The 24249-nt window shown below is 45.1% G+C and overlaps 1 protein-coding gene across 1 annotated transcript in view; it reads left to right on the forward strand.

Moving 5' to 3' along the window:
- asz1 (ankyrin repeat, SAM and basic leucine zipper domain containing 1) overlaps nt 1-24249 on the forward strand; it is a gene marked incomplete at both ends in the record, with an annotated part of 43877 nt that overhangs the window by 2630 nt on the left and 16998 nt on the right. The window contains 3 exons of the mRNA XM_083974381.1: nt 5170-5281; nt 23256-23367; nt 23472-23606. Coding sequence (XP_083830507.1) covers nt 5170-5281; nt 23256-23367; nt 23472-23606 — 359 coding nt within the window. The remainder of the gene's footprint in view (nt 1-5169; nt 5282-23255; nt 23368-23471; nt 23607-24249) is intronic.

A 24249-nucleotide genomic window follows, 5' to 3' on the forward strand; every position in this document is an offset into this window, starting at 1 on the left:
GTCATTTACAAGGCCGGACTCGTCTGTAGAAGAAAAGCAAAGTCTTCACACACACACACATATTCACCACATACAGAGTAGAAGAAGGGGAAAAAAGGAAAGATATAGCATGTTTCATACCTCGGTTAGGACTTTTGCCACCTCTAACTCCAGATGTACGTTGGGAACTACCATCAAGCTTATGCCATTTAAGCTCAAAATCTCGTCAAACTTGTCGCAAGAAAATCCTGTCAGTGAGCTCTTGCCTTGAAAATGACAACATCCGGTGTCAAAATATGAAAACAAACTGTGTTTTGTTCTGTTGACTAGTGATTTTTAATAGAAAATGAAAATTTAATGAAGTTCTCTTTGACCCTCAAAAAGAAGAATTCTTTGTGTTTCAATTGTATTTTTTGTATTTCAAAATGAAAATGAAATAAACCAATCGGTTTTTTGAAAACTTAGTAAAATCCAATGACCAGTAGATACACTGACTGACCCCCCTTTTGAATACTGTGATCCATTTATTGACACAAACAGGGCTGATCTTAGACACGGTTCAGTTCTCTTCTCATGTAAGTGTTCATACATCACAATAGTTTCTCCATGGCACGGCACGCTAACACAACACGTTCAATACACAGTCAGAAAACTATTTGCTTGCCTCCTCTGCACAGACCCAATGCTCAATACTGTCTTTAATATCTATATATTTTCTCACAACCACAATGCCCCACCTATTGGCTTAACATAAAATGACATAATGGCTCCAACAGCCGGTGATTCTTCCATTTCTAAAGAGCGGAGCATCTGCAGAAACCAGCTCATACAGTCGATCTAAAATACTTGTCCAACTTGTCCGAGTGTGGCCACCTAGCACCATTTATGTCCTAATATTAACCGGTCAAAATTCAGCCTGACAATTGACAGTTAAACGATTAATTACAAACAACTCTACTGCAAAGTAATGATGAAAAAATGGTGCAAATAACACGACAAAGAGCATTGCATTGGAATTCATGCATCTGTATGTGTCAGCAGTTTATAGTTGACAATAGTTTGTCATGCACTTCAAGGTTCAAGGTGTCTTTATTATCCCCAATGGAGCAATGTGTTGTGCAGCCAGCAGAGAGAAGAAGAAACCACATCATACATACATAGAATCAACATGAAAACTCACATAATAAATACAGCATGAGAACATGATACAAAGAATAAAATACAGCGTAGAACACATGATACAATAAAATAAAAAGCAGCATAAAGATAAAACGAGGAGCTTCCTCAAAACTTCCACAAAATACAAAGCAGCATCCATGACGGTCTGTAAAGTAGGGGTGTGCCAAAAAATTGATTCACATAAAAATCGCAATTCTCATTTAATATGATTCAGAATCGATATAAAATGTCCCAAGATCGATTAAAAAAAAAAAAAAAATGAAACAAATCTGCTGGCTGTCTAACTGCACTTTTAATAAAAAAGCACTTTTAATGTTGTTACTTAAAGCAGATATCAGTGGAATGTTTTTGTTAATATAAGTCCTAAATAGTCCTATTTTCCGTCAGCAATCACTTACATGAAGTATTTCAGCCTAAACACGAGTCTCTCCGTCACTCTGCTCTGCTGTAACCCGAGGAGAAAATTTTCCTTGTGGGATACAAGTGTTATCCAATGAGAAGAGAGAACGGCATGAAGGGCTGTGTGTGCAGCCAAGGGATGCGCGTGAATGTGGTGACGTAGCACGAGGACCAATTGATGCCTGACAAGGGCGGGGGCTGCTAACTCATGGTGCGTTCAAAGAAACTCGTACTTTGTGTTTTTCCTTCCTGTGAAGTCATACCAGTTCGATCTGGTACGAGTTCACGGGTCGGAAGTTACGAGTGGCCGTTATAGGGAACTTTCACAGACAACAGGATGGTAAAAACACGAGCTACGGGTTACCTGGAACGCTACCAAGTCGTAGTTGTGACTTGAAGCTGTAACTTACGGTTTCAAAAGCCTGCCTTGAACGCAGCATTAGCCGAAACGGCCGTGAAGCTGATATCTGCTTTAAGCAATATGTGATATTGCTTTTATGCAACAGTTTCAACAATTCAATCTAAGCATGGATACATGTTTAAAACTCAATAAATGTGAAAAAGACACTTTAGTCATTCTGTCTTGCAAAGCAGACTGGAGTAGATCATGAGGATCCTTTGCACACCGATAGACTGAAGCAGAAATCATTATGAATCAAATCGTTTTGAATCAAAAATCGAATCGTAGCCCTTAAAATTAGAATTGTGTGTCTAATTGTGTGATAGTAAAAGATTCCCACCCCTACTGTAAAGGTCTGTAAGGTCACAGTTTCTGCTGCAGTAACGATACATTATGTTGAGACCACTGCTTGTCCCTGGGTTTTATTAATTATCCACTACAACAGGAACCCCCTCCTGTGGCCCCTCAGAGTCCCCAGACCTGGTTTGGAGCCATTGGACCAGTCATGCTGTTGATATCTGATGTCAATTAATTCTCCGTCCAGAATGTCGAGTGTGTGTGTGTCTGTGTGTGTATGTCTGTGTGTGTGTGTGTGAGTGACTGATTTCACATGGTCTCGGCATCTGATGCTCGAGGCAGATGAAGGAAACAATTAAACAGGAGGATGACGTGTGGTCACGTCCTGGTGGCGTTTGTCCAAGCAGCCGGGCCCGAGCAGCAGGAATGTGAGAGTGATTGATAACGGTCGCCGTGCCGCCGCCACTACCGCCGCCGCCGCCACCACCACCGCTGCTGCTGCTGCTGTCATAGACTCTCGCCGATTCTCAGGGCCTCAGATTTATTTACCCCAGTCCTCCGTAGACGCAAACCAGGGCAGTCTGGTTTACACCCACACACACATAATATAAACACACACACATTTGCACGTGGATGTAGAGCCAAACATGCACAACAGCCACAGAGACACAGGAACCCACATGCAGATGTAGCAGCACTAGGTATACATGCACACACACACACACAGAGTTAGATACACACCATGATACACACAGGTTGAGGGGATTTGCTCATTGGCGGAACAAAACAGGAACGGAGAGCGTTGCCCTGCGTCTCAGTTTTTATCAGGACGAGATAAGGAGACGATTCCTCTGAAGTCACTCGGTCCTGTAAAGGCCGCCACACTTCCTGATGCCAGATAAACGGCTATCCATCTCCATCACCACGTCCTCATCTAGGCTTTATCTTCTCTTTTCTTTTCTTTTTTTCTTAAAAGATAGCATGCATGACACACTGGCTTCAACTCTCACCTTTGCATTGTTTTGCAAAATAGAGTAATTACAAGAATGAGACATCTGTATTTGCGTTTTATTTGTTAGAGCATTTTCATTCTAACCAGTACGATGCAAAGACAGAGGTTTCATTTCCTGTTTGAACATATTCAGCTACAAAACATGGAAAAGGAAATATTATATAATACAATAATGATAAAATAGGCCTATATCTGAAGGAATGTTGTTGCTTTCAACAGTAACAAGCTGATTAAGATAGAGAACAATTACAGGTTTTCCTCTTCTGCTTAACAAAACACAAAGCAATAAAAATGTAAACAGAACAAAAGTTATGACAGGCCTAGCCCATTTGAAAATATGCAACGGTGCAATATATCAAGGTGTAAATCAAAAACTATATTGTGCACTAGTGGTATCATATGTGTGTCTCCATGCTGCAGGAAAACTTTGCACTTTAACCTCTGACTATTAGGATTTTATCTTATAGTGAATGCTATTTTATATGTGATGTAATGCTGTAATGCATTTTTTTGTATATTGAATAGGGACCCCAGGAAGACTAGTTGAGTGTTATGGCATCAGCTAATGGGGATCCATAACTAAAAAACACTACTACACTTAAATCGATCCACCTTAAAACGATTTAAAAAACACACCAAAAAAACTCCATGTTATATCAACCTGCACTGTCTGAGTCCTTATGCTTCCTCTTGATTATATATGATACGGATATGATGCAGCTACACCATCAAAACGATGAATTGATGATTTTCCAGCCAGAAAATTCAACTTAATTTCCAGATAGAGATCATTTGTAGCATCTACTGTAGGTCTAGGTCGTACCTTTTTATTGTTTTTGTCTGTTCATGTGAACAGTTCAGCAAGTGGAAAATTAAATGATCTCCAAAAGGCACAAAGTTACATATGACACATTCCCTTTAACATTTTAAACAATATATATATTTTTTTATTTTCATCTTTTATGTTTTCAAAACAACAGAAAAGGAAAAAGCAACAAAGGTTTGCATAGTTAGTAGCTAGTAGCCCCCTCTTTGGAAACTATCACAGTGTGTAAATAGTAAATATCTTGTCTGATACCTTGGTCAAAGTTATCCGAGAGCTCAAGTCTCCTGGGTTTCCCATTCTTTTGCAGGCTGCTGCTTTGTTCCCCTTTTTCACTCTAAAACTGTAGAAAAACAAAAATAATACACTGGTATTGCTCAAAATATTGAAAAAAGAGTGTTTCATGTTTAACTTTATGCCTTTTTGGAGATCATTGCATCTTCCACTTGCTTAAAGCAGAAGTGAGTGGTCCGGTCGTTTTCACTAATGCTGCGTTCCAGGCAGGCTTTTGAAATCGTAAATTACAGCTTCAAGTCACAACTTACGACTTTGTAGCGTTCCAGGCAACCCACTCGTGTTTTTCCGACCTCTTTTACCGGTGAAAGTCACTATAACGGCCACTCGTAACTTCCGACCGGTGAACTCGTACCAGATCGAACTGGTACCACTTCACGGTCGGAAAAATACGAGTTTCCTTGAACGCACCATAACAGTCCTCGTCGCTACGTCACCACATTCACGGCGTTCCTTGGCTGCACACACAGCCCTGCATGCCGTTCTCTCTCCTCATTGGATAAAAACTGTAGGATACGATAAATGTTTTCTCCTCGGCTCAGAGCAGAGCAGAGGGACTGACAGACCCGTGTTTCAGTCCAAACACTCTATGTAAGTGATTGCTGTCGGAAGATATAACTATTTAAGACTTATATTAACACAAATATATCACTCACTTCTGCTTTAATTGTTCACATTAACAGACATTTTGACCAAACTTTTGCATGATGACGACACTGTAAAAGCTTTTCCTTTTAACCTGAAGTTTTGACTCAGACTCAGACTGTGATGTGTCCCCGTCCACAGATAACTGGACGGTGCTCATGGCCAGCTGCACGGCGGCCGCCAGTGAAGACAAAGTGACTCGCTGTGTGGAGCTTCTGCTGTCCAGAAACGCTGATATCAACATGGCAGACAGGTGAGGGGGGGAGGGGGGGTTACAGATGTGTTTCAGGTTCATAATGTTTATGGGGTTTTCATCACAGTACTTGCTGTCACACCCCCATTGATGCACGCCGAGTAAAAACACTCCAGACTTGATTTAAACAGGGAGGGAGGGAGGGGGGAGAGGGGGGAGTAGGGGACAACAGAGGAGCTGGATCAAATTCCCTTTGATGGCTCTCGTTATGGTTAGCTGCCATGTGGTAGCATTATGCACCACAGCGCTCCATACCGAGTGTATTTGTGTGTTTTATTTGGAATGTCCTGTTATGGCATGTGCATGTACAGACGGGTATCAGGCAGACAGACAAACAAACACACACACTCACATACTCACACACAGTGTAACGGCTGGCTGGGAGCTTTTGTACACACTTGGATGGAACCCAGTAAGAATGGTTTTTGGTCATTTGTACTGTAGGTCCAACCGTGCAAAATAAAAAGGCAAAATCCTATTAAAATGTGGAATTAGTTTAAATATTTTTGTTAAAAATCTTTCACATGCTGGATGGGGATGTCTAGTTGTATATTTGACTTCTTACTGGGGTCCACATTTAAAAACAGTACATTTAAAACATACAATTACAATCATGACATCAATAAGACAAGACAAGTCAACAAAAACTTACCTTAAATCTTTACAATACATATGAATCACCATCCTGAAACAATAAACATACATAAAACAATGTACAGTGGATATAAAATTTAAAAAAAGGCATAACCAAACAACAAAAAACCTACATAAGGTGACATAAAACGTTACACTACAGCTAAGTATTGAAATACTCCTTACCCTGTCTAATATGTATGTGGATGTAATGTTCACATCATCTTTCCTGTAGGCGTTCTTCTAACAGCCACCTTGAAGCCAAAAGAGGATTTTCTGCCTTGCTTGGCTTCAAACATGGGTTAAATGTAGAGCAACACAGTCTGGCCATTGCTAATGGCAAAGGAAACATAAAAAAAGAAGAAAACAAACAAGAACATCTGGGGTAAAGTTAGCGCTCTATTAGATCTACTCGTTATCCCTCATCGCCCCAGACACAAAACATTGTGTGCAAATGGTAGACGATCATGTATGCATGTATGCATCCTGTAGGTTCGTTACCTTTAATTATCGGTGCATGTTGTTTTGAGATCAGCGGGGCAGAGACGTGAGCTGCTCAGTGAACACAATGGAGGTGAACGGTACAGGTCCCCTGTCCCTCATCAAACTCATCAAATACACAATCCAACAACTCCAAAACGCTCTGGTGGACAAGTTGTGACCTGCACATTCACCACGCTATGAAATAATCATGTATAATTATGTAACATTTCGACGCAAGCAACTACTCAGAACTACTTGCGCTTTTGAAATCCCTCCGCCCAGCAGCCGTGTCTCGAATGTAGTTCTGGCTACGTATTTGCCTCAAAAACAACTCCGTCTCGTAATGTTGCATGATTCGTAGCGTGGTGAATGTGCAGGTCACAACTTGTCCACCAGAGCTTTTTGGAGTTGTTGGATTGTGTATTTGATGAGTTTGATGAGGGACAGGGCAGGGGACCTGTACCGTTCACCTCCACTGTGTTCACTGAGCAGCTCACGTCTCTGCCCCGCTGATCCCAAAACAACATGCACCGATAATTAAAGGTAATGAACCTACTGCTATGACTATACAGTAGGATGATAGGAGAATTTGCCAAAATGTTGAAATATTGCAAGTGTTTAATGTTTAACTTTTTGGAGATCATTTTATCTTCAACTTGCTAAACTGTTCACATTAACAGAAATTGCCCAAACTTTTGCATGATGCCACTGTTTGCATCTAAGTTTGTGTGTGAGTTGCTCCAGAAACATTTGCATCAGTGGAAATAAGATTAAAATGAAATCACCATAAGTAAGTGACCAGGAGGAAGTTCGTGACCCATCAGGCATTTCAGCAATCAGGTTTTTTAATCTGGTTTCCTCTGGTGAAGGAACATTTAAAAAATCCCATGTCGTGGAAAAGAATGAAGCGAGGTCACTGTGGAAACACGTTTTACTGTTTCCATCTGTGGATTTCTGCTGTGTCAAAGCGAGGACGCCATAACCTCCCACTGCCACCACCACCACCAGTGGCTTTTGTTGTTTACCTTTCCCTAATCCCCTGCCACTCTGTCACTGCCAGCGTGCCACTGCACTCACGACACACACGACCGGCCCTGACGACACTCGCCGACACGCTACAGCGTTAAAGGAAATTGATTGGTTCCTTCCCAGACAAAATATTTGAAGCGAGGGTAACAAGAGGCAGAAGGATGCAGATGAGAGGAGGAGGAGGAGGAGCATTCAGAGCGAGCAAGAGACGAACATGGGGTTCATGTGGGTGCAGAGGATAAACCTCCTCATCGCCTCTTACGTCTGAATATCAAAGCGGTGATTAACACCAGCTGCTCGTCCCTCTGTCTCAGTGTAAACAAGCATTTCTCTGTCGTCCCTCAAAGTCCTGCAGGAGCACGATGCAGCGGCCGCTTCTCCATCTGTCCCCTTCCTTCTGATGCACTCACATCATGGACACATCATCATTATCATCATCATTGTGTTGTTTTTCTGGAGTTATTGGGTGTTTCAGTCGGGGTCTTGCAAAAAATAAATACACCCTCGACGTCCAGGCTGATCATCCGACCTCTCGGCCTGTGTCCAAAGTGGCGATCTACTGTCCCCACTGCCCCCCCCCCATCCTCAGTCAGAGCACATCTGGATGGTTTTTATCTACTGCCTCCATGTTGTTACTGATGGCTGTTCTTCCGCTGTGGCCAGTTATGACCAAGGATCCGTAGGCCCAAATCCCAGAGTGTCTATTTCCTCTAAGTGTCCTTTTCTTTCTCTGATTTATTTATATATACTCTATATTTTGGTAACCCTTTAATTCACAGGCAGCTAATCATGTGATAATGTCAAGAAATGACAATTAATAGCATCACGATGTCTAGAAATAGCCTAGAAATAACGGTCAATTTCATAGTAATGTCGAGAAATAACGATTGATTGCGTAGAAGTATTCCAGAAATAACAGTCCATTGCAAAGGACTTGGTGGAGAAAAATTCTGGCCTTTCCCAAAAAATTCAAAGCATGAAAAGCATGTGTAATCTTTTGCCTTTATGAAAAACATGACATTACTGTGACATTGACCGTTATTTCTTGGCTATTTCTTGAGGTGTACATTCCTACAATAGGTGAATGTACACATTTGTATGGCTTCTTTTCTATTTTATTTGCACATATTTTAGGTAAACTTTTACTTTTCTTTTTGCTTCTCATGTTGATCTCAAACCTGTTGAGATCAACCTGTGTGCTTAGTGGCTGCTCAGGATCAGTACTCAGTAACACACTTTATTTGGCTGCCAGTCCTTGTCTCTCCCTCTTTACTGTCAGTCTTCAATCCAGAAAATAATGGAAACACAACCAGAACCTGTACTCACTTGTAATCAAACTTAAAGTGACTGCGAGGAGTTTCGGAAACCGGTGCAAGACGGACGAAAGTGAAAGCATTTGCGCAGTGTTTTCATTAATCAAGAACGAAAGTCGGAGGTTCAAAGGCGATCAGATACCGTCGTAGTTCTGACCATAAACTAGCGATCCGGGGGCGTTATTCCCATGACCCGCCGAAACCGAAACTAGGAAATGCTGGGCAGACCACTAAATAATAATATCAAAACAACTATAACAACATAACGATATATTTTTCAAAAATGGATCCATTAACAAGTGGGAAACGTAGACATTAATATGAGACTCTTTTATAACCAAATCGGGGTCTCTTTAATCTCACAAAAATGACTTGATTTTAAATGGGACATACCAGTACATATTGATGTATATTCACATGTAAATATGTTTGAGATTACAGCCAGTGGCAGATTTTCCATCTCCAGTCTCATTGGCAGGTTGGTGTCTCATCATCATCAAACAAAACAACACCAAGAGAAATATTAAAATATAAGGAGTAGGGATGGGCATTTGAAGAAATCTTTTTGATAGATCATCGGGAAAATTAACGATCAATTATCGAATAATCGTTAATATTAATATTCATATTAATTGTACGGTTTTTTATTAACCTAACTGTGTTAACCTAATAAATCCCACCGCACGGGGTGTGCTTGACCGGCGAAACAGTGTCACACTCAGCTCCGACACAATCTCTGTCTTTTCACGTGTTTATTTCTCCATTAGCAACTCCACACATGCTTTTCTTTTGGCACTTAAAACAGTGATCATGCCGTCATTAGCAACTGCATCAGCCGCAGTAGCAGCAGTATCATCAGCAGCAGCAGGTAATCAACTGTAATACACAAATATATTACATTACTACCTTAATGGTCATATTTATGATATTTAACATAAGTTGCATTACTTTATGCACATCAACTCACCAGCTCAGCTTCACCGGTCAAACCGAGTCACAGTAATGATAACCACCGAAGAAGAACCACTAGGTGTAATGCCGCCACTAGAGGGCGCTATGAACTCCCAACAATGTAAAATAGCCGGAGACAAATAACATGTCTGAAAATAGGAAATCTCCACACACCTCCCACTTGGGCTACTTGTCTCTGACCAAGTAGGCCACAATAACTATTATTACTACAACATTATACAGAATATGTGCAACTTCTCAATTGACAAATAAAGAAACATAACTGTCCAATGACACAGATTTGGTCTGAGTCTTTCATTCAAGTGTCCATAGTCTCAAGTACTTAGGGGTATGTTAAGCCTCCCCTTGCTCCTCTACTGGTAGCAACACCACCAGTCTTCTGACGTCTCTGTGCAGTATCGAGGAAGGACATGGCTCCTTGTCCTTCCTGGCTTGGGACAGGCTGATGGGAAGACTATGACAAATCCTCACCTTGACATCTCGGACCACACCTTTATCATCTGGACGTGCCTCCTCAACACGACCCAGCCTGAATCGACCTCGGAGGGCGTTTTGGTCTGCAACCCATACCAGGTCTCCGACGGTGACATTCCGGGCTGGGGCATGCCACTTTTGCCGAACGAACAGGTGAGGCCCTGCCAACTGGCTCCAACGTCTCCAAAACCTGTCCACCTCCACCTGGACTGCTCGCAGACGACTGAACGGGTAGGTAGGGAATTCAAAACCCTGAGTGTCACCTCTGGGCCCCGCTCGACCCAACAGCAACGAGTTTGGTGTCACAACGTCCACAGTCTCCTCCTGAACCTGTGCTCTGGCTCCGATCGGCCTCTCATTGGAAAGGTTGGCAGCCAGGTAGAGGAGGGTTTGAAACTCCAGGATGGTCAAGTCGCCCTCCTCACCAACACTGCTCAACGACCTCTTCAACACGCGGACAGCTGCCTCCGCTGCCCCGTTCCGATGCGGTGAGTCCGCTGGGCTAAACTCCCACCCCCAGTCAGTTCCAGTCACAACTGCTCTCCTTTGGACTTCCTCCTTGTCGATACCTGCCAGGAAGCTGTAGAGATCCTCCAGCGCAGGCCTGGCCCCCACAAAGTTGGTGCCCTGGTCGGACCAGAGCTTACGGGGATGACCTCTTAGGGCGGTGAAACGCTGATAAGTCTTGAGAAAGCCCTCTGTCGATAGGTCCTCGACCAGATCCGCATGGATCGCTCTTGAGGCCATGCAACTGAAGACAACGCCCCAGACCTTCTTCTTTGTGCGCCGCCTCACACCGTCCCTGACTGTGTATGGGCCGAACAGGTCCAGCGTTGTGTACTCGAAAGGAGCTGCTGGCCCGGTACGCACAGAAGGAAGATCACTCATTACTTGAGAGCATAACTTGGCTCTGCACTTCCGACAATGAATACACGAGTCAATGACTTTGCGAGCAACTCTAGGGCCTTGCACTACCCAAGCTCTTTTCCTCATCCGAAGGAGGGTACCGGCAACGCCTTCATGGTTGACACGGTGGGCTTCTTCAGCAAGGAGGGTGCTGATCCGCTCCTTGTAGGGGATCAGCGGGACCCCGGGTCCCCCCTTATCAACGGACTGAATCCGACCGTGACACAACAAGAGGCCCGTTGCACGGTCCTTGTTCACAACCAGACGGTTGAGTGTAGTTGTGGGGAAGGTCACGCCTGTCTGGGCTGCGAGACCTAAGTCCTTGAATGCCTCTTCTCGCTCCTGGACTGTGAGTACTGCCTCCCACTGTTCTCGCTCGCCAGTTCGATCTCTGTTGAGTAACCAGGAGTGAATGGCTCTGCGGATGTATCCGACAGCCCCACAGAGCTTGGTTAGCGTAGCAAACCTTGAAAGATCCATCTGTCCTACAAGAGCCAAACCCCAAAACCTCTTCGTTCTGCAGGCACTAGATGCTATCTTAGAAGACACTGCAGCAGCACCTGGCGTGGATCCCCTGTCATCAACCGTAGGAGGCCACGTGATCGCCCCGTCCTCGACCATGGCGTCCACACCGATAGGACCGTCTGAAGCAGACAACTTCTTTGCCTGAGCCCTTGTAATGATGGCAGAGAAAGCTTTCCTTTGGAGCTTACTCACAACCTCCCTGGTACCGGAGGCCACCTCTGCAGCAGACTTCATGGGCCACTCCTCCACTGCTCTGGTCAGGAACTCGGGACCTCTCTGCCACAGGGAGTCACCATCAAGCTGCTCAGGGGAACACCCTCTCGTGACAAGATCGGCCACGTTGTACTGACCGGGGACCCACCACCAATCTGTCACAGGTCCGGCCTTTTGGATTTCACCAACACGGTTAGCGAAGAAAGTTTGGAACCCATAACTTTCCCGCTGGATGGCTCCCAACACAGTTTGGCTGTCGACGAAGTGGTACCACCTGCTCACTTCCAACCGCCCGTGCTTCAGGATGTAACCTTTCAGGCGGGCGGCAAAGACGGCTCCGCAGATCTCCGCTTTAACAGCGTCGCCCTTCTGGTCGAGGGGGGTCAATTTAGCCTTTGACTCCACGAGCCAGGTCACAACACCTCCTGAAGTCTCCCAGCGCAGGTACAGAACCGCCCCATAAGAGTCACAGCTCCCATCGGAGAATGTAATCCCCCAGGGTTTACCCAGCCAGCCGGTAGGGGTAATACTCCTGGGGAATGTGATGGTGCTCAGCTGGGCAAACTCTTCGAAGAGCTCGATCGCCTTCCCGCGCAGCTCATCAGACAGTGGCTTGTCCCACGTATCCTTGGTCAATGTCCCGGCCTCTTGAAAGGCCCTCCTGACAAGAATGACGCCCTTCTGTTTCAGGGGCGTCGCCAGACCAAGGGGGTCGTAAAGCCCGGCTACCTGGCTCAGCAACATACGACGGGTAAGAGGATCCGGTGTCTTCTCCTCTATGTCCTCCACGGTGAGGTCGAGCTCGGTGCGCATCTTTTTCTTCCTTGTGGAGAAATTGACGGCCACCATGAGGAAAAGTTTGTCCTCACCCACGTGGTAACCCACTCCCAGGGCCTTGTTGTCCTCGTCGCGCAACTGGTTGGGCAACACAATAGTCTCAGTCTTGGTGGGAACACCACCTTTCCTCCCACTGTGGCCAGACCGCACCCATGGCTTCAGGTAAAATCCCCCGGTTGCTAGGATGGCCTCGACCCCCTGAAGGATCTCGCTCAGTCTCTGGGGGTCATTGTGGGACACCAGAATGTCATCCACGTAGGCGTTGTCCACAATGACATGTCTTTCATCCACTCTGTCGGCGAATTGGGGTAGATGGGCGGTCTCCCTCATGGCCACTTGGGCAATACAGCCAGCCGGCTTATCGCCCATGTTCACCCGTACCACGGCGTAATCCTCGATGTCATCAGCCGGAGAGTCCCTCCACAGGAAGCGATGGACATGCACCTCCTGATCCTCCAACCACACCGAGTTGTACATCTTGGACACATCTCCAACCGCCGCGTGCTCCCCTTCCAGGAAACGGAGCAGAACCGCGCGGATGGGGTTCAAGACGTTTGGACCCTTCAGCAGGATGCTATTCAGGCTAACACCCCTGAATTCCCGGCTGCTGTCCCAGACTAGTCTTACAGGAGTGGAGACGGAGTGTGGGTTGGGTGCTGTCAGGTGGTTCACGCACCACACAGCTCCGTTCCAACTGTCCATCGCAGCCCTGGAAAGCTTGATTGCAGCCCCCCTGGCTACCATGTCGTGCACCTGCCTTGCATAAGCCTCCTTCCACTTCGGATCCCTCTCGAGGCGCCTCTCCGATTTCAGGAACGCCGCCTTGACAGCTTCACGGTTGTTCGGCAGGGTAGCAGGGTTCTCTTTCCAGGGGTACCTGGCGTCCCAGTGGGGCTTGTCGCTGTGGTGGTCGCTCAACTTGAAGGTCAGACCTCCCCTGATGATCTCTAACTCGCGCTCGTCAGCGAGGGACATCTCCTTCCCCCCAGGGGCGCACTTTCCACACCGACAACCACCGCACATAGGGTCACAGGCGGCCCCAATGCTGTCCCACTGCAGCCACTTAACGATCTCAGCATTGCACGCAGCCGTGGTTCCGACTTCCACGCTGCTCTTTAGCTCGGGGTGGTAGTTATGGTGAACCTCGACTCTCCTGGACTCCGCTCTCATGGAGCATGCAAAGTGGGTCGATGAGTGGCGCGCAGTCACCTCAATGTCCTCAAAAAGGTCCGGGTGCACGCCACTGACGGTCTTTCCGAGTGGCCCGTCCCACAACACCAAATCGCCGCACCTCATCATCCGCTGGGGAGCAAGGCAACCTTCCCGGGTACTGATAAGTAACTCAACTTTCTCCGGGCGGGTCAGCTCCCCCGGTTTGACAACACCAGGGAAGAATTTCTCTAGGCGCTCCGAGTCCACTGCATGGTCCACTCTGGCGATCTCCTCTAGTCCATAGCAGAGCATCTCATGGAGGCGCCATGTTCCCCTTTTTGTGGCTACTTTTATGCTCACACAGTACCTCTTTGTCTCAACCCTAGCCTCCATACCACCTACACCATAAACGACCAGCGTAATTGGCTCACCTGCCAATCCAAGCCTCTCTGCTGCTTGGTGAGTGATATAGTTCGTATCAGAGGCTAGGTCGATGAGGGCTCCGACCCAGTCTCCCCTCTTGGTCGTGACCTCCACCAACATCATGAGGACTGGGTGTTCTTTGGGTCCACTCTCATCCACGAAATCTTTGCCAGCACATATTGTTGAGGACACTTTATTCGTGCAGGCCTTACGAACAGCCTCCAGCTGCTCCGGAGTCAGACCTAGGCTAGCAAACAAAGTCTCTTGTTCTTCAGTCGGGCCACGGGGTTCTCTCCTCTTTTCCCACTTGGTCTCCGCCCTAGCAGTGTCCCTTTTGGCTGGTGATTTGAGGCACAGGAAGAAGTGGTGATCTGGAGGGGCGTCGCCTCTTTTACATTCGTCATTACGACACAGAAAGTTTTTATTGCAGGGACTGTCCCTCCCATGGAGATCCAGGCATTTGGGGCAGGCTTTAGTCTTTTTTACTTGAGCCCTGCGCTCTGCTGGATTAGCCTTCTTAAATGTCTTACAGCGGTATAGGCGTCCAGTATGTCCCTCTTCGCCACACATACCGCAAGAATCTCGCGATGATTCGTCTCTCGCCTCGCTTGCCGTGGCCTTGGTAAATGAACGCCTTTCCTGCCTTCGATCCCCCGGTCTTTCCTTTGGCTTCTCACGGGGGCTTGGTTCACCCGCTCTGGCAGAGTTTGGTCGTCTGGTGATCTGTAACTGCTCCAGTTGCACCAGAACCGTCTTCTGATCTCTCAGGAACTGCCATAGTTTGTCGAACCGGTTACGTGGGTTGACGTTGCTGGCCGCATCGCATCGGTACAGAAGCCACCTTTCCTTCATACTTTCCGGCAGCTTACTCTCAAGTGACCGGATCACCAACTGGTTTTTTATGGCGTCCTCACAACCCAAGTCTATAAGGTCCAACAGCGCTCTTTCCACCGCTTGAATCAACTGCAAAGCCTCCCTTGGTTGGTTGTTGCGCACAGCTGGTAAGTCCTGCAGCTCCAGTACGATGTCGTCCGCTATTTGCGACATGTCCCCGTAACAGTCCTCCAAAACCCGGAAGACCTCCTCCGCGGAACGGCAATGAGACAGCCTGAGTTCGCGTTTTACTGCATCAGCAATACTGTCCAGCAGGTGGAAGAGCCTACACTCAGGGGAGCCTGTGGGTTCAGCTAATGCCTGAAGAGTCCCCCAGTTACTCTTCCATCTCCAATAGCTTCTCCTATCTCCAGAGAACTTCGGTAGGCTTAGGGGTGCGAGCGCAATCCTGGGCCCGATTGACCCCTGAGAGGTAGCAGACATGCTCCGTCCTGTCCCAACACTGTCCGGTAGCACAGCATGCGCTCCTCGCTGCTGTCGCGGTGTGCTAGAGAAGCCGGGGTTAAACGTTGGGTTCAAGGACCACTGTGGTGGATGCCTCTGTGGTGGCGCTTGGGGAGACCCCGACGGGGGGCCCGTGCCTTGTGCCCCATCAAGAAGGTCCACATTACCATCCAGTGCACTGCTAGTCACAGCAACGGTTGGGTTGGTGGCTGGGCCTGCACCTGCACCTTGCACTCCATCATCCTGCACTGTGCCGCTGTCCCCGCCACCGTCCGGAGGCGCACTTGGTTTATCAGCGGTGGACGTTCCTCCACCGTCCACACCACCTTGACCATCGTCTCCGACGTCAACGTCCTCTTGACCGCTTGCCAGGACACCAAGGTCGCCATACGCTGACCTTTTGCCTTGGTGCATGTAGTTAGTCAGTGCAACTATAGTCATTTTTCTCCTCTCCTTATAGTCTTTGAGGCAGACCCGCATGTCATCTACCTCCTTGTTCGGGACGTAGCGGTCCCATTCTCGCACAAACTCCTCCAGAGCTTCGACTCTGCTCTCTAATGCTGTGTGCACTAGCTCATACTGGTCATGGGCCAAGTGGCCTGAAAGGAGCGCTTCGGCCTGGCCAAACACTTCTTTGAGGTCCGCCTTTAAACAGCCAAATTGACCCGATGCACAGCGGGACCACAATGTCTTTTTTACCTTTATCTCTGTGTCTTGATACTTTGCGCGGCAGTCATGCAGCCTTTTCTTTACATCAGCTACATCCATGTCGAATCCACTTGCATCCTCTTCTTCCATAACAGCAATGTAATCAAAACTGCTATTACAGATCTCTTCATAACTTCCCTTGAGCGCTTTCAGTTCAAGTTTGAGGTCATGCTCATTCAAAAGTTCCATGTTAAACTCAATGGCATTTGCTTTCCTAGTAAAAGCCCCTTGTGCATAGGAACGCTTCTTCTTTAATTCCCCACAGTCCGCCATGCTTTAATGACCCTCTCTCTTTCACTCTTTGTTTGTTTTGATGACGCACTTCCGGCCGGCCGTACCTGGACCAAGATGGCGCCGATCCACTTCCGTTAGCTTAGCCGTTAGCTTAGCGGCTAACTAGCGTGCTAACAGCTAATTCGCGGCGATCGGCTTATCCTATGCCGTCGCGCTAAACAATCACAATGAAAGTCACTCAAGCACAGTCACAGAACATACGAACTCCTCTCCTGAGGGCCGGGACCGGGTCCGAAGCTCCGTCGATCGGCCGTGAAGCTCCGCCGGGTCTCGTCCGCACGCTAGCCTCCTGTAGCTTGCTGTTGTTGACACTGTCCGACCTCCGCTTCTCCGTCACGGGGTTGGCTTAGTGTTGATTACTGTACGGTTTTTTATTAACCTAACTGTGTTAACCTAATAAATCCCACCGCACGGGGTGTGCTTGACCGGCGAAACAGTGTCACACTCAGCTCCGACACAATCTCTGTCTTTTCACGTGTTTATTTCTCCATTAGCAACTCCACACATGCTTTTCTTTTGGCACTTAAAACAGTGATCATGCCGTCATTAGCAACTGCATCAGCCGCAGTAGCAGCAGTATCATCAGCAGCAGCAGGTAATCAACTGTAAAACACAAATATATAAACATTACTACCTTAATGGTCATATTTATGATATTTAACATAAGTTGCATTACTTTATGCACATCAACTCACCAGCTCACCTTCACCGGTCAAACCGAGTCACAGTAATGATAACCACCGAAGAAGAAACACTAGGTGTAATGCCGCCACTAGAGGGCGCTATGAACTCCCAACAATGTAAAATAGCCGGAGACAAATAACATGTCTGAAAATAGGAAATCTCCACACATTAATATTCATAATTAAAAACAAAATGCGTGTGAAGGAAGAAGGTCAGACAACGTACACGGACGTCTGTGTGCTTGTGCTTCACCTGTAGGGACAGTGCCGGTGCCCGCATCATTACAGTAAAAAAAAAAAAGAAAGAAAAGAGAAAAAAAAGGACAGTTGCGCTGCCTGGCTCACCTGCAGCTGAGCCGTCAGAGCAGCTCTGCTGTCCCTCTCTCTTCAGCCTCGTGTTTGGCTGCACTTGTACAAAAAAAATTGCAAGCACTTTCAAAATGTGAAAGCGTGTGTTTTATTATTATTTCTGTAGCCAACACACCGTGGAGTGGCGCTCTGATGAGCGCGGCACAGAAAATAGAAACAAACTCTGCAGGATATTTACCTTAAGTTTCATTTTAACCGTCGTTAAACAGCTTCGGACTATTTGTGATGTTAGATAAATGACTTGTAGCTTGTAACTTATTATCTGAGGGGACTCAGCGGACACGCACCGACCGGCTGCCCCGCTGCTGCTGCTTCGTTTGTGGGGACAGAGCTCCGCAGCACCGGAGCACCGGGCGGTCTCCCCGCTGCGTTAACCCGTTGTCAGCGACTACGGGAGCCCTTTTAGCTCAAACTTGTTGAGTCCGCCTGGCAGTTGGCTCGCACCAGAGTGCGGTTGCTTTCACACCTAAACTAGTGCGCACCAGAGTTCGGCTGGAGCCGAACCGAGACCACCTCTTCAGGCCGCACTAGTTTTGGTGCGCATTAGAGTGCGATGTGCTTTCACACCAACCCAAACTGGACCAAATTTAGTGCGCACCAGATTTAGTGCGCACTAACACTGCAGGTGTGAAAGCTGTGTTCACACCAAACGCGATGAACGCGATTTTTTCGCGCGACAAATGAGAATCCGTCGCGCTATCGCTCGTGTTTGACGCGTGACCATTTTGTGTAAATTTGCGTCATCGCGTCCCCCCTCCCCTCTACTGTCAATCCAGCTAACAGGACGGATGTAAAAATGTGTTGAGACACATGAAGTGCACTCATTTTACCGTAGGCTTGACAATGGACGAGGTGAAGCTGATCCTTGACGTCCTGGTCCTGGTGTAGCAGGTAAAAAAAACTCCGCTCAGCCCCGTTTACGTATCGCGTCACGGCCGTTGTACGGTACTTCAGACTGACTGTTGCTGAGTTTGAGGACTTGCTTGCTAGGGCTGGTGCCAGGATCTCCAGGCAGGACACCAACTAAGTTAAAGTTTTACAGACGCTTCATTTCAGCTGCGGACGCCTGTCCATCTGTCCCCGGTGAGTAGCAGTCGGTAGCAGTGTATTGTTGTGTCAGAATCTCAACGCTGATAGGCTGTCGCGTCACGGCGTCACGCAATGTTGCCGCAAAAGTTCAATATTTTCAACTCGCGCGTTGACGCGATTTTCGCAGCATCGCGTCGCGTGTGACGCGCGTATCGCGTCGCCTGGCGCAATTTCGCGTCTAATCGCGTCTGTGCATTGACTTTACATGTAATCTCGACGCGCGACAACGCATCATCGCGTTTGGTGTGAACACCAGAGAGAGTGGAGGCTCCTTCCACACTGCTGCTGCTGTTGCACCGAGTCCGCGACACAGGCGCGCCCCGTCGTATTTATTTAATTATTTCACTCTTAAACTGTGTAATTATAATAGTAGGCCTGTATAATAATAATTATATAGAGTTTATTGGTTGTTATGAAAAAATAAAACCAGGGTTTATTTCTCCATGACAACTTCTGCCCTCTACATGATCCCTTATAATAAATCGATTTAAAATTTCCGTGATCGATAAAATTCTTAACGATCAATAATCGATCATCGATTAATCATGCCCATCCCCAATAAGGAGATGAAGGAATCGGATAAAGAAAAACAAAAACAAGACAAAGCAATTTTGAGGAAATTGTTGATCACAGACCAGTAATCTTCCACAGGGACAAGATTTGAATAAGATGTAAAAGTGCAAGGTTGCTTTAATAAACAGTCAACAGTGACAAATTTGTCAAGTTCTCCATGTCCATGCTTATTTAAAAATGAAAATCACATTTCACTTTAACGAGGGTAATTACGGTTACGGAGCCGCCACCACCACCGCCGCCGCTTCTCTGAGCTCCTGTAGTTCGTAGTAACCTGAGAGTTCAGACACCTGAGCGTCGATATTGACTTCCAGTTGGCGCGTGAAGACTTGTGACATGTGAAAACACAAATTACTGCGACTACGAAATTCTTGGCGTCAACATCCGCGTGTGACAAACGTGATCAGAAAAACCGTCGGTCGGTCGGTCAGTCAGGTATATTATCTGAGCATGAAATGAAGAAGAATAGGTTGTGGTTCAATGGAAACCAGTGTGAGATGAAGTGTGTGTGCATGTGTGTGTGTTTAACTTGGCACAGGTAGGTTTTTCTTTTTATCTTCTTTTCTTTTTGGAAGTCATCCTTCTTGCAGCCCTGACACCAGGAAAGACGTTTACACTGAATTGTCTGCGTATTGATCAGCTGTGTGTTTGGGAACCTGCCAAAGCTCACACACACACACACACTCTCTCTCTGAAGGACACACACACACACATATCACACACAACTACACAATAACACAGTAAAACAGTATGTGAGTGACCTTGGTACCTGCCATCGCAGTAAAAACCATGCTTGGGAAAATACAGGAGATGTGAAAAACAGAAATGAATAATGTGGCTTTAACCTGTTCTCATGGGTCAAAGAGGAAGTGTGTGAGGAGGAAATGTCACACATAACCACATACACACTTTGTCTTAGTCATCGGTTCGTTTGTTTAAGTTCACATAGAACATTAACTTTTTATTTCTTCCAACGTACTCAAAGGAAGATGGAGCTGCAGACGTTATTCACTGATTCATACCTGTTAAACAAACACACCCGCCGTCCGGGAGCTCGTTCATCGGTACAAAAGTCAACGTTATAAGTTATAACAGAGATTAAATCAATGTGTCTCAACTCAGGATGACAAAGCAAAAAAAGAAGGTACTACCATAACCTGAAAGGGATAGTTCAACATTTTTGGCAAATTGGTCCATTGCCATAATCCCTATAGTCATAGCAGTAGGTTCGTTACCTTTAATTGTTGGTGCAAGCTGTTTTTAGAACGGCGGAGCAGAGCCGCGAGCTGCTCAGAGCTACGCTACGGAGGCTAATGGGATTTCTTGGTTTCCCTCATCAAACTCATCAAATACACAATCCAACAACTCCAAAACGCTCTGGTGGACAAGTTGTGACCTGCACATTCACCACGCTATGAAATAATAACAGAACGTTACCAGACAGAGTTGTTTTAGAGGGAAATGCAGAGACTGCTTGATGAAAAACTGTCCCTGAAGGCAACGCGCATCAGCTGTTTTGCATGAATTTCCCTCTAAAACAACTCTGTCTGGTAACGTTCTGTTATTATCTCATAGCGTGGTGAATGTGCAGGTCACAACTTGTCCACCAGAGCGTTGTGGAGTTGTTGGATTGTGTATTTGATGAGTTTGATGAGGGAAACCAAGAAATCCCATGAGCCTCCGTAGCGTAGCTCTGAGCAGCTCACGGCTCTGCTCCGCCGTTCTAAAAATAGCTTGCACCGACAATTAAAGGTAACGAACCTACTGCTATGACTATAGGGATTATGGCAATGGGCCAGTTTGCCAAAATGTTGAACTATCCCTTTAAATATCCCTGGTTGTATTTTGGTTATAGATGGAAGTGATTTCTGGATTTTACAGGTGTGTTTAAGTACCGTATCTACTTTTATTAGAGATTAATTTCACTGGATTAGTAAAGACACCACTTTCTACAGTATATTATGGTATGGTATCGCAGCCATCCAGTGTTTGTCCATGGATTTAAAAGCCTGTAAATCAATTTTCAGAGAGATAACACATTCCTTCTCTTTTGTTTGCATGTCCATTATGGGCGTTGTGGATTACCCCTCTCCGTCTCTCTCACACAGACAAACCATTAAAAGTAATAGTAGTGATGAAGTGACTCATAGACGTTTCCATCTCTTTGGATTGATGTATTTTTCTCAGCCTCAGTGTTTGAGTCAGAGGTTTATTTATATTCAGTCCTCGTTCCGACTGAAGCAAACACATGAGCAGCGAAGGTCAAAGTTGTCGAAACCCGGTCTTTGATTTCACAATAGTGAGTTTAGGACACATTCACCGACTGTGTGACCTTTTAAACGATGCTCTGTCTTTATTCTAGTGCTCTAAGGGAAACTCCTCTGCTCCATCTAGACTTTACATTTGGCTGTAATGTAAAATATAAGGGGTGATTTAGGTGATGTGAGCACTGGCATAACAATCAAGACAGCTGGTTTTAGTTTTTATCGAGTTTCAAGGTTTAAATTCTCACATATTTAACTTTTTGAGATTAAGTGATCACCAACAGTAGAAATAAAGGAAGTGGAAAAAGCACATTTTTTACAAATGCATAGTTACTCTCAACACAGTTTCTATGGTGGCAAAAAAGGGATATATATTTAAATAACCACTATTGATCCATTTTATCAGCATGTTTGGTTACTATTGTCACTCCATAAAACTCACTTTGTCATGTGATGTCATCTTGTTATGAGATAGATAGATAGATAGATAGATAGATAGATAGATAGATAGATAGATAGATAGATAGATAGATAGATAGATAGATAGATAGATAGATAGATAGATAGATAGATAGATAATTTATTAGTACAGACTCTGGGTCCAGTTAAAAACACAAGACAGGACAGGAAAAGAACAATACAAACAGCGACATTATTGTCTTTCAATCGTCTTTTATTTCCTGTTATTGTTTTTATGCCTTTTATTTATCGTTATTGTCTATTGTTTTATTCCCAATTGTTATGTTTTTATTTCCTTTTATTGGTTTTTTGTCTTATTTTTGTTCCACTGCTTCTTGTTATTTTTAACATCTGTGCCTTTTATTTGTTTTAATGATTTCTTATCTAGTTCTGTGTTTTATGTTTTAGTGCTTATACCTCTGTTTTATTATGTCTATCTCCTGTAATTACACACAGCATTTTACATCTTACTGTGTCCACCTGTTCTCGGGCTATGCTGTTGTGTTCTTGTGTTTCTTCCCTGGGTGTCATGGGTGTTACTTTTGTATGTTTTTGCCTTTATGTAAAAGCACTCTGTAAATCCTTTATTTTTAAAGGTACTATATAGATAAAGGAATTCATTAGTTTATTAATTAAATGGTTATATTTAAACAGTAATTACGGTATGATAATGAATCAGACTCCAAAAACTAATGTGGATCACTTTTAGAAAACAGTGGTGGTGTCACAGGATTACATGGTGTTTGCTGCACCCTTGTGGTTTCTCTGTGCTTTTACTGTCGCTCCTGACTCCTCTTACTTCTTTTTACTGCTTTTACTTACTTACTTTATTTGTTTATTTGGTCGGGATAATGCATATTAATGGACAGTGAGTGCAAGAGTACCCACAGTAAATACACCGTATTTAGCACATGTGCTAAATTACATCCGTAGTCCCCAATTAACATAAAAAGTCCATAAAGACGGAGGACCAGTAGATAACAAAAGAAGTACATTTACATAGTTACAGGAGGTTTGGACATGATTCTTTGAACTGTAAAAAAAAAAATATATAATCTATACAGTTGCGATTAACATGATTCATTGAAATATAAAAATATATCTATACAGTTGTGCTTGACATGATTCGTTGAATTATAAAAATATATATATCTATACAGATGTGGCTGACATGGTTCGTTGCATCTCATCATCGTCCTAAATTTGAATTCTTCTTCTTGTCTCTGGTCATGTTCAGATCACAGATGACCTGTCTGATGTTGGCGGCCAGGGAGGGCCACAGTAAGGTCATCAACCTGCTCTCCTCCCGGGGAGCAAACATCAACGACCAGGATACCAATGGATACACAGTATGTTGTTTGTTTTTTGTTTTTTGTTTTTTTTTTCCTTCAAGATTCGTTCTATTTTCATTTACACATTTTTCACTTTGTGTCTGTGTCTGTCCACTTGTCAGGCTTTGTCTATCGCTGTGCAGTTCGGCAAAGAGAACGCGGTGCTGAAGCTCCTGCAGCTGGGAGCCGACAAAACCATCAGGACCACGAGTGGCCAGAGCCCCGCGGACCTGGCGCAGACCTTCAAACACACACAGGTCTGCAGCATGGAGAGGATGCAAAACGTTCTCAAATTACCGTACTGTAAAATCAGACAAAACTGATTTCCTCTGTAGAATAGAATAGAGAATATTTATATTTTCTCCCGTGGGGAAATTTGTGTTGGACTCGAGAGCTTCACTTTCACATTGGAACAGAAAATCTCTATCCTGTGCTATCAGACAGGCTTTTTTAAATTGAGAAAAAAAATTACAAGAATAAAAACAATGCCATTTTTTAATGACACAAAAAACCTCCTCGTCATGGTTAGATTACTGTAATGGCTCTACATTAGAATAAACCACAAATTGATACGAAATCAGGAAACACTTTAAGACTTTAATGTCTTTATTCAGGCTTCCTATTTGTTTTTTAATCTATTATTATTCCTCCTATTCCTGTATTAATTCTTGCTTTATTGAATTTTGCTCTATTTTTGTGATGTTGCACTTCCAGGTGACATTGACTGTGATTTATCCTTTGCATTTCTATTTTGTTGTGGTTGTTGTTTAGTTAAGTTTTTAGGTCTTTGGCTAATTATTATGAAGCACTTTGTAATGCTGTTTTGATAAATAAAGTTTATTTTTTATCATTATTACAGTTTCTTAAGTGTTGAGAATTCTGTCGTCTAGATGTGATGAA

The sequence above is a fragment of the Trachurus trachurus genome (genome assembly GCF_905171665.1).
Source record: "Trachurus trachurus genome assembly, chromosome: 6".
Classification (NCBI taxonomy): Eukaryota; Metazoa; Chordata; class Actinopteri; order Carangiformes; family Carangidae; genus Trachurus; species Trachurus trachurus.